Source organism: Mya arenaria, chromosome 6 (assembly GCF_026914265.1).
Source record: "Mya arenaria isolate MELC-2E11 chromosome 6, ASM2691426v1".
Lineage (NCBI taxonomy): Eukaryota > Metazoa > Mollusca > Bivalvia > Myida > Myidae > Mya > Mya arenaria.
The window spans coordinates 53,277,620-53,288,959 of record NC_069127.1 but is presented as its reverse complement, the minus strand read 5'-3'; the positions used below and the strand labels follow the sequence as shown (position 1 = coordinate 53,288,959).

The 11,340-nt window shown below is 37.2% G+C and overlaps 1 protein-coding gene across 1 annotated transcript; it reads right to left on the bottom strand.

Moving 5' to 3' along the window:
• Positions 1–1,385: 1,385 nt before the first annotated feature.
• On the bottom strand, positions 1,386–5,772 carry LOC128238634 (uncharacterized). Its single transcript, XM_052954750.1, has 2 exons — positions 5,139–5,772; positions 1,386–4,011 (listed from the first exon to the last, which is right to left on the bottom strand). Exons 1-2 carry the CDS (start codon positions 5,450–5,452, stop codon positions 2,688–2,690), a joined length of 1,638 nt encoding a protein of 545 aa, XP_052810710.1. The 5' UTR covers positions 5,453–5,772; the 3' UTR covers positions 1,386–2,687.
• Positions 5,773–11,340: the final 5,568 nt, after the last annotated feature.

Below are 11,340 nucleotides of genomic sequence, written 5' to 3'. Positions count from 1 at the left end.
ACGGTGAGAGTGATATTATGGTATAGGTTTCTTCATCTCACCAAAGATGTTGTGGGTTTTATCCCACCAGAGTCAGAGTGGTCTAGTGGTATAGGTGTCTGCCTCTCACCTCTTACCGCAGAGGGAGTAGGTTTTATCCCACCAGTTTCAGAGTGGTCTAGAGGTATAGGTGTCTGCCTCTCTCCCCTCAGGTTGTGTGTTTTATCCCTCCAGGGGCAGAGTGGTCTAGTGGTATAGCCTATAGGTTTCTGCATCTCACCCTAGAAGTTGTGGGTTTTATCCCACCAGTGTCAGAGTGGTCTAGTGGTATATGTGTCTACCTCTCTTCCTTGAGGTTGTGGGTTTGATCCCCACCAGGGTGAGAGTTGTCTAATGGTTAAGGTTTTCGCCTATCACCCAAGAGGCTGTGGGTTAATCCCCACCAGGGTGAGAGGGGTCTAGCGGTAGAGGTACATGTTTTCATCAAAGGGGTTGTGGGTTTGATCCATACCAGGCAGAGAGTTGTCTTGTGGTTAAGGAATTTTACTATAATTAATCGATTACCAATGCAAAGGTTAACTTTTTGATTAAAAACAATTAAGAACATCCGAAGAAAATGAAACTATATTTCAAATACACATTTTTATTCTTATTCACCGGTGTCACCTTTATGAAACTTATTGAATATGAGGGCTAAGTTAACGTTCTTAGATATCGCTGATTATAAACGGGCCGGGATATTGTATTATGAGCCAGGTGTTATAAAATGTTTGCATTTTTTTTTAAAAAAAACGCATTTAATCTAACTTGCTTTAAAAGAAAATTAATGATAACAGTTTTCCCTCCTTTTTTGTCCAAAAAATCTTAAACAAAGAAGTTTTGTAGTATTTGTAATAAAGTAAATATAAATACTTATTTATCTCATTTAATACAGGTGTGATCGCAAGAAGACAACTCAATCTTGTTTAGCCCAATTGTTCCATAAGATTGCGTCTCATGTAACTGCTGCTCATTTTTAAAACGTCAATCAAACAAAAACCTGAATTATTTAGCATAATTAATATGCTTGATTATTTTTTGTTATTGTTGAGGCCTGAATATGTGTTTATATAAATCTTTCATTAGTACAGAACCACTTGAGGATTCTTTATTTGACCGTTGACCTTCTTTTCTCAGTGAATATTGTGTGTATAGTTGTTTGGCTTCTGATATCGGTATTGTTTTTTGTTTTTTCGTGTAAACCAGATTTCATATTTAATTACACATATTAATATACATGTGATACTAATGAATACTTAACTAATGAGAAATTAGCACTCGCTTTAACATGGTAGTTGGGGTGTTGCATGTCTAAAAATGCAATAAAATTATTTCACAACTGACGCGATTTTTAAGAAGTTATTTTATTTAAATCAGATGAAAGCTTGGTGCGTTGCATAATATTTCACATATAAGACAACTTCAGCAAATTGGTCTGGACTTTCTTAAAGTTAACAACGTTAAGTTTAAAAAAAAATAAACTAGAAATATTTTATCATGTGCTCACATATGTAAAACCTGAATATTCGTCTAAATTTTGGTTGAAATACATAGTGAATAGGAAAATGGTTCCAATGGTGAAAAAAAGACATAGGGATTCTCCAGGGTTTGAATTCACAAAACATATAAGTCATTTCCTAACTTATGTCTTTTTTAATAACATAATGCATGTTCAATCTGAAATTATAAAGTGCCGTTATATACCCAGATTTATTGCTGAAGAATCTTAAGTTTACTAATAGAAATCTATGTGATCTGAAAGTAGTAAAACAACGCTATCAGAATGTATGAAAAATGATTTTAGAAAAAACAACGGTATAATAAATTTTGATGTATGCAATTGAAAAAGACTTAAAAAATATCTACAGTCGAACCCAGATGGCTCGAACTCCAAGGGACCGGCGAAAATACCTCGAGCCTCGGAAAATTCGAGCCATGCGGGAATGCTTACATTCAGTTTAAAGAAATCAGTCCTTTACATCAAGTTCGAGCCAATTAGAATTCGAGCCAAGCCAGTTCGATCAAACGGGATTCGACGGTAATTGAAGAATGACTTGACAGATTTGGCAATGATAACTTTAATCTTACTCAAAAATGAACTTAAACTATATACATCTGCTTGTTCAATAAGAAAAATGAAAACAACATGTTAAACATAAAATATGAAAAATAAACTCTTCAACATCAAAAACCTAAACAATTGAGTGAAATGAAAAAACAAATTGCTTTATGTGTGAATACAAAACATGATACATTTCAAAACAGCATGAAATCAATGTGAATGCAAAATGCATTGGCAAACATTAGAATAGAACGAAACATAACAGAAAATATATTAACAATTAAACATTACACCATTAAATTGAAACTGTTTTTGACGTTTATTGTGGAAATTTTAAAACCTTAAGACATGGGTTTTGTAATCGACCACTCGTATTGCCGTCGAACACATGTGTTTCAAGTTATTTTAAAATCGCCTTATGCATGGCCATATTGTTGACGCCAACCCAACTGCACGCTTGCCCATTTGCTTGTCCATCCACGTCTTGGTTTTCTTAGTAAGTCCTGGTATGAAATATGCTGGCATTCAATAACAAAACTAAAGCCATCCTGCTAAATTTAACAATCGAAGTAAAGATAGGCATATTCTTTGCATACCAGGTTCCAATTTAACACAGCTTTAAAACAGTTAAAGTGTCAGTGTTCAAATTTCCAACCAAGAGGGTGGAGGTCTGTTCACTGAACCACACTGACTGAGGCTTACACAAACCATCAGCCTTCCCGGCCACTGTGGCCAACCTCTGTCTCCCTTCCTTGTCTACCTGTAACACAGTTCCAGGCTCCCACCAACACACAAACACATGGCCGCTCGGGCTGACACATAGTCCAGTTGGATCTTTTAGATCAGAATCTTCTAATGTTGAAATCACCTGACCAGTTTTATCAAGTGTTATTAATTTTGAATCATCCATATTTGTTACATAAAATCTCTCCCCATCAGTAGAAACAGCACATTTGCTCGCTTGCAAGCCAAAACCATAGGCTTCATAGATCTTCTTTACGAATGTTCCCTTTATTGTGTACAGGTATATGGCATCATTGGAGCTAACAAACAGCTGACTCTGAATGTGGGCAATGGAGCAGGTTTCATGATCTGTGGTGAACTTTCTCACTGCTTGTAGCTTCCCTCTGGTCAATGTGAGAAAATGGACCTCACTGTTAATAAAAGCTACAGCTACATCATTGTTTGTTATATGACACAAGTGTAGAGGACCAGCAGGAAAATCATAGTGATCAGTGACACGGTACTTCTTGTTCAGAAGCTTCACTCTAGAGTTGGCAAAGTCTGCAATAACCACCTCTCCACCCGGCAATTCACATATACATTCAATATCACAGACATTGTTATCCTCCTTTATTTTAACACTATATTGAGCGGAACTCTGAGTCTTGTACCCCTGAAATTTTTCAATGTCGCCAAGGTTTTTCAGGTTTCTAAGAAATGGAACAACACTTTCATCTGACTTTAACTTCATTACGTCGTTATGTCGTATTTCTTGCACGAAACACGTGGCTTCACTCAATTTAGACTGACATTTTATGTATCCAATGTAAGAACTGGTCTCCTTGTTCTTGCCAGTGATCTGCTGGAGCTTCTCAATCATGGTCTTCAGTTGGTGATCCATTTGGGCACAGGTTTCTAAATCATCTTTTATGGACTTCTCTAAATCTTTCATCATCCTGTCCAACTGTTCAACTGTCTTCCTCTCAAGCTGGTCCAAGATTGTATTAATGTTTTTACGCAAAGCCTTGACTTCAGCAATGATGTTCTTGTAGGAGTCAATTAATGAATCTTGATCTTTCGTCCTGACATTCTTGAGCTCATCCAGCCTGCTCCTCATCTTGTCAACTACTGCTGGCAGCTGCTTGAACTCTGCTGTTTCCAGGAAGCCTCTGGCCAGGTCAGGCAAGTGACTGATACTGCTACATAGCCTGGAAAACATCGACTCATGTGTATGATGTGTACCACCATTTTATGAAAGAAACAAAATAATGTGAGTCACACCTCATTGCATACATTTCATGTCTATAAAATTACTGAAAAACAGGATTTTATTTTGTTAAAAAACAAGCCCCCCCCCCCCCCAATAATCCGTTACACAACATTTTGATGATGGGTGAAATGGAGTGGATTATGGGTGAAGTGTTGATGAGGTGAAATTTTTATCAAGGGAACATGAAATTTATAAAGAGATTATGACTTGGAGTTGACATGAAATCTATGGCTCAAATCTTTTACCTTTACCTTGACCTTGAGCAAGCACACCTGAAATGTTGGTTATGCATACTAGGTATCGTGTAAATGTGGTTAACACTTACCCTACTTTCATTAAATTCTATGAAAATTTTAACCTTTGTCCTTAGACTGTGCAGGTGCACATGTTATGTGTATTCTGCTTGTTGTCTCAATGTAATGAAATTTGTTGTAAGACTTCTGACATTTCTTGAAGAGTTTAAGGAGATACGGAGCCGACACAAAATATATGGCTCGAACCTATGAACTGTGACCTTTACCTTGAGCCGGCGCGCATGGAAGGTGCTTTCTACATATTATCTTGATGTGGTGAACATTTGACACGAGTTTTGCGATAGTTTTCAAAAATTCAGGAGATACGGAGCTAACACAAAATCTATGGCTCGAACCTTTGACATGAATCTTTGCCCTTGACTTTGAGCCGGCGTGCTTGAAATTTGGATTCTGCTAGTTATCTTGAAGGGGTAAACATTTAACCCTAGTTTCGGGGAAATCCTTACATTTGTTAAAAAGGTACGGAGCAGACATAAAAGCTTTCAATCACACCTTTGATCTAAAACTTGTGACCTGAAATATTGGTTCTGCACATTGTTCCATTGTGGTGACAATTTGATCAGAGCTTTTAAAAAATCCTTCAAGCGGTTTACGAAATTCAGAACGGACATGAAAATGTGACAGTCAATAAAGACATAAAGACAGACGGACAGATATGATAAACGCATAGCGGGAGACATAAAAACAGCATGTAAATTAACAGTGACTGATACTTCTTCATATCCTGGTAAAACTATGGTAAAACTTTCACCTGTGGTTAAGGGCCACACAGACACTGCAGCACAATTCCTGGTGGTCATCACAGTGGACTTCCAGCTTGTTGCCATGTTGGTAACATATATCCATGGAGAAATCCGCCCACTTCTGAATGTCTCCACGCCCATAAACAACATGTTTCTTGAAATAACCCCCATGTAACTTTACACACTTATCACACAGATAGTGTTCACACTGTGGGCAGAAGTGCTGGGCTTCAGTGTTAAGGTCATTTTCCTCACATGTGGAACAGCTGTAGTCATGAATCAGGTCAGATCCTTTGTGAAACGAGGCACCTCCAGTGGCCATGTTTTTGTTTTATTTTTGTGAAATTACTGTTTATTTGAACTCTGAAATGTCTGTTGAAGACGTGTTATTTCAATCATTACAATAATAATTATTCCAAAGTGATTTCAATTTCACAAAAGCCCTACAAACACATTAAGCATAACGTTTTATTATTCACAAAAGCTTAAACCGCCATTACTGTGACAAGTTTAAACTGATAGTTGATAATTGGAAATGTTCCCAATATTTCACTCAACCAGGAAGTATAAAACAATCGAAGATCACCCTAATCTTTAAACCTACGAGACTAAGATAAACAAACTTATGTTTAGACTCCAATCAATCCAAAATGTATTAATTTTTGTTATGTCTAGCTAAATATGTAGTTTAAATTGTTAAAAGCGTTATAAATGACCGCCGGCCTGAGAAAACGAACCTTATCGCATTTCCGAGATATTGACGGAATTGCACGAAAACTCCTGAAGAAATGCGGAAATAAATACATAAATAAAAAGAAAGTAACTGTTTGAAAAAGTCAATTTTTATGGCGAAAACAGCATAATATTTGATATTTCGATGTATCAGAAGGTTGAAAGATGGATGATTAAGAAGTAAGTATAATTCCATTCATGAAATATACTTAAAATTGATTTTATTTTCAATCGTCTGCAAGTGAAAACTAAAGACGCTTTCTCAAAGTACTAATGCAGAAAGGTAAGCATATGGTTCATATAAAAGTTAATTTATATACATGATAACTTTTCACCATTATACAATGATGACAATAATGTTTCTACATATATCCTAATTATAATGAGAAAAACACACAAAAAACGCCTACCTACCCTACCTGTCTTTGAAAAGGATGTAGCTCTCAACATAACCATGAATTTGCTTTGACCAAAGGGTAAGAGTGATCTAAAAGAATAGGTGTTATCTATCATCCAAGAGGAAGGTGTCTGCCTCTTACCGAAGAGGTTGTGGGTTAAATCCTTACGAGGGTGAGAGTGGTCTAGTGGTAAAGATATCTGCCTCTCACCGCACAGATTGTGGGTAAAATCTCCACCAAGATGAGAGTGGTCTAGTGATAAAGGTGTCTGCCTCTCATCCAAGAGGTTGTGAGTTAAATCCCTACCAGGGTGAGAGTGGTCTAGTGGTAAAGGTGTATGCCTCTCGCCCAAGAGGTTGTGAGTTAAATTCCGACCAGGGTGAAAGTGGTCTAGTGGTAAAGGTGTATGCCTCTCACCCAAGAGGTTGTGAGTTAAATCCCTACCAGGATGAGAGTGGTCAATTGGTAAAGGTGTCTGCCTCTCACCCAAGAGGTTGTGGGTTTCATCCCCGCCAGGGTGAGAGTGGTTTAGTGGTAAAGGTGTATGGCTCTCATCCAAGAGACTGTGGGTTCGATCCCCACCAGCGTGAGAGTGGTTGTTGGTTTGATCATCACGAGGGTGAGAGTGGTCTAGTGGTGAACGTCTTGGTCTCTTACCAAGGAGGTTGTTGGTTTGATCATCACCAGGATGAGAGTGGTCAAGTGGTAAAGGTATTTGCCACTCACCACAGAGGTTGTTGGTTTGATCATCACCAGGGTGAGAGTGGAGTAGTGGTAAAGGTGTTTGCCTCTCATCAAGGAGGTTGTGGGTTTGATCCCCACCAGGGTGAGAGTGGTCTAGTAGTATAAGTGTCTGCCTCTCATCGCAGAGGTTGTGGGCTAAAACAGGGTGAAAGTGGTCTAGTGTAGGTGACAGCATTTCATCCAAGAGGTTTCAGGTTCGAACAAGGGTGAAAATGTATTGTCAAAGGTGTCCGCCATCACCTAAGGGGTCGTATGTTCACCTAAGAAGTTGTAGGTTTTATCCCCGCCAGGGTGAGAATGATCTAGCGGTTAATGTGTTCGCCTCTCACCGAAGCGGCAGTGGGTTCAATTCCCACCAGCGTGAAAGTGGTCTTGTGGTGTAGGTTTCACCATTCGCTCAATCAGCTGTGGGGTCGATCCCCACCAGTGTGAGAATGGTTTAGTAGTAAACGTGTTCGCCTCGCACACAAGAGGTTGTGTTTTCGATCCCCACCAAGGTGAGAGTGGTTTAGTGGTGAACGTGTTAGCCCCTCACCCAGGTTGCAGGTTTCATCATGGGCCACCAAGGTAAGCGTTGTAAAGTGTTCATCCTTATCCCAAGGGTTTGTACGTAGGTTTGATCCCGACCAAAGTAAGAGTGATCTATTTGTATAAAAGTTCGTTATATCAGCTTTCATCTGTTTTCACAATCTAGCTTAAATAGATTGGTTCAAACCAAGCTCGTTGATAAAGAGAGGCCTTTGTATTAATAAAAGAAGTGTGTATACAATCGTCTTCGTTTCAAAAGAAAGAACTTTGCCTTTACAAGGCGCATCAATATACAAGACAATCTGAATTGTACTGTAAATAATCGATTACCTGTGCTAAGGTAAACTTTTCAATTAAAATCACTTAAGACCAACAGAACAAAAATTGAACTAGAATTTAAATGCACATTTGTATTCATATTCACTGGTGTAACCTTTATAAAACTTATTGAATATGGGGGCTATGTTAACGCTCATAGGGATCCCTGATTATAAACGGGCCGTGATATTGATTTAAGAGCCAGGTGTTATGAAATGTTTGCAACTTTTTAAATAACATTGAATCAAACTTGCTGCGAGAAAAATAATAATAATAACAGTATTCCCTTTTTATGTCCGAAAAAGAGCCTTTAAAAACTGTAGTATTGTAGTATTTGTTATAACGTAAATAATATTTGTCATCGAAATATTTATCTCATTACTCATACAGGTGTGGTCGAAGGGAGACAACTCTATCTTGTTGAGCCCCATAGGGTTGCGTCCCATGTTATTGCTGCTCAATTTTATCAATCAAACAAAAACCTGATTTATTTAGCATTATCAATTTGCTCGATTAATTTTTGTAATTGTTGAGACCAGAATATGTGTTGTTTATCTCTCATTAGTACAGAACCACATGAGGATTCTTTATTTGACCGTTGCAGACCTCCTTTTCTCAGTGAAGATTGTGCGCTTTGTTGTTTGGCTTCTGATATCGGTATTGGTGTTTGTTTTTTCGTATAAAACAGCGATTTCTTGATTAATAACACATTTTAATATACAAAAATAGAAAACATTTCATGTTGTACCTGTATAACGTAACTAATGGGAAATTAGTACTTGCTTTAACATGACAGATAGGATGTTGCATGTCTAAAAATGAAATAAAAGTACAGTCGAGCTCCGTTGGCTCGAACTTCCTGGGAACGTGTTAAAACCAGTTAATTACCTTTATTTAATTTCAACCATTGAGCAACTCAGGCAGTATTCTGTTGAAAAATCATTTCCTATAACATACAATTATTTCAGAATAATTAAAAAAACGACAGCATTATATATACTGGTATGATACATAAGCCTATACTATATTAGCACATGGTTCTAATATTTCCTAAATTCTTTCTTCTTCTTTTTAAAAAAGTTAAACATGCAATATTCTTTAAAAGTTATTCAGCGACGTGTTTAAACCAATGATACACGAAAACGTAGGACGTTATATATTTCGGCTATTGCTTTATGGAAATGTGTTTTGTCGGTTGCATTCGTTGAAGAGCAAATTCTGAATTGCGGATGATATTTTTTAATCGTAATAAACAACTATCTAAAATGCAAATTAAATTCTGACGTTTCTTGTATGAACGCAGTAGGGTTAGCGAATATCCATTTACGTTTAGTTTGTGTCAAATACTTCTGGCAAAAAATGTAAAGAGTATGTTCCTGATACTGATACCTCTAGTGGAAGCAAAGACGTTATATACTGATACCTCTAGTGGAAGCAAAGACGTTAAATACTGATACCTCCAGTGGAAGCAAAGATGTTAAATACTTATACCTATAGTGGAAGCAAAGATGTTAAATACTGATACCTCTAGTGGAAGCAAAGATGTTAAATACTGATACCTCTAGTGGAAGCAATGATGTTAAATACTGATACCTCTAGTGGAAGCAAAGATGTTAAATACTTATACCTATAGTGTAAGCAAAGATGTTAAATACTTATACCTATAGTGGAAGCAAATATGTTAAATACTGATACCTCTAGTGGAAGCAATGATGTTAAATACTGATACTTCTAATGGAAGCAAAAATGTTAAATACTGATACCTCTAGTGGAAGCAAAGATGTTAAATACTTATACCTATAGTGGAAGCAAAGATGTTAAATACTGATACCTCTAGTTGAAGCAAAAATGTTAAATACTGATACGTCTAGTGGAAGCAAAGACGTAAATTACTGATACGTCTAGTGAAAGCAAAGACGTTAAATACTGAAACGTCTAGTGGAAGCATGTACGTTAAATACTGATAGGTCTAGTGGAAGCATGGACGTTAAATACTGATACCTATAGTGGAAGCAAAGACGTTAAATACTGATACCAATAGTGGAAGCAAAGACGTTAAATACTGAACCGTCTAGTGGAAGCAATGACGTAAATTACTGATACCTCTAGTGGAAGCAAAGACATTAAATACTGATACCTGTAGTGGAACCATGTACGTTAAATACTGATACGTCTAGTGGAAGTAAAGACGTTAAATACTGATACGTCTGGTGGAAGCAAAGACGTTCATTACTGATTCGTCTAGTGGAAGCAAAGACGTTCCATACTGATAGCTCTAGTGGAAGCATAGACGTTAAATACTGATACTTCTAGTTGAAGCAAAAACGTAAAATACTGATACGTCTAGTGGAAGCAAAAATGTTAAATACTGATACCTATGGTGGAAGCAAAGACGTTAAATACTGATACCTCTAGTGGAAGCAAAGACGTTAAATACTGATACCTCTAGTGGAAGCAAAGACGTTAAATACTGATACGTCTAGTGAAATCAAAGATGTTAAATACTATTACCTTTTGGTGGAAGCTAAGACGTAAAATACTGTAACATCTAGTGGAAGCATGGACGTTAAATACCGATACCTCTAGTGCAAGCAAAGACGTTAAATACTGATACCTCTAGTGCAAGCAAAGACGTTAAATACTGATACCTCTAGTGCAAGCAAAGACGTTAAATATTGATACCTCTAGTGGAAGCAAAGACGTTAAATACTGATACCTCTAGTGGAAGCAAAGACGTTAAATAATGATACCTCTACTGGAAGCAAAGCCGTTAAATACTCATACCTCTAGTGGAAGCATGTATGTTAAATACTGATACGTCTAGTGGAAGCAATGACGTTTGATACTGGTAGCTCTAGTTAAAGAAAGGACGTTAAATACTAATACGTTTATTGATAGCAAAGACATTAAATACTGATACCTCTAGTGGAAGCATGTACGTTAAAACTGAAACGTCTAGTGGAAGCAAAGGCGTTAAATACTGATACCTCTAGTGGAAGCAAAGGCGTTAAATACTGATACCTCTAGTGGAAGCAAAGGCGTTAAATACTGATACCTCTAGTGGAAGCAAAGGCGTTAAATATTGATACCTCTAGTGGAAGCAAAGGCGTTAAATACTGATACCTCTAGTGGAAGCAAAGGCGTTAAATACTGATACCTCTAGTGGATGCAAAGACGTAAAACTGAAACGTCTAGTGGAAGCAAAGACGTTAAATACTGATACCTCTAGTGGATGCAAAGACGTAAAACTGATACGTCTAGTGGAAGCAAAGATGTTAAATGCAGATACGTCTAGTGGAATCAAAGACGTAAAACTGATACGTCTAGTGGAAGGAAAGACGTTAAATGCTTATACGTTTAGTGGAATCAAAGACGTAAAACTTATACGTCTAGTGGAAGCAAAGACGTTAAATGCTGATACGTCTAGTGGAAGCAAAGATGTCAAATGCTGATACGTCTAGTGGAATCAAAGACATAAAACTGATACGTC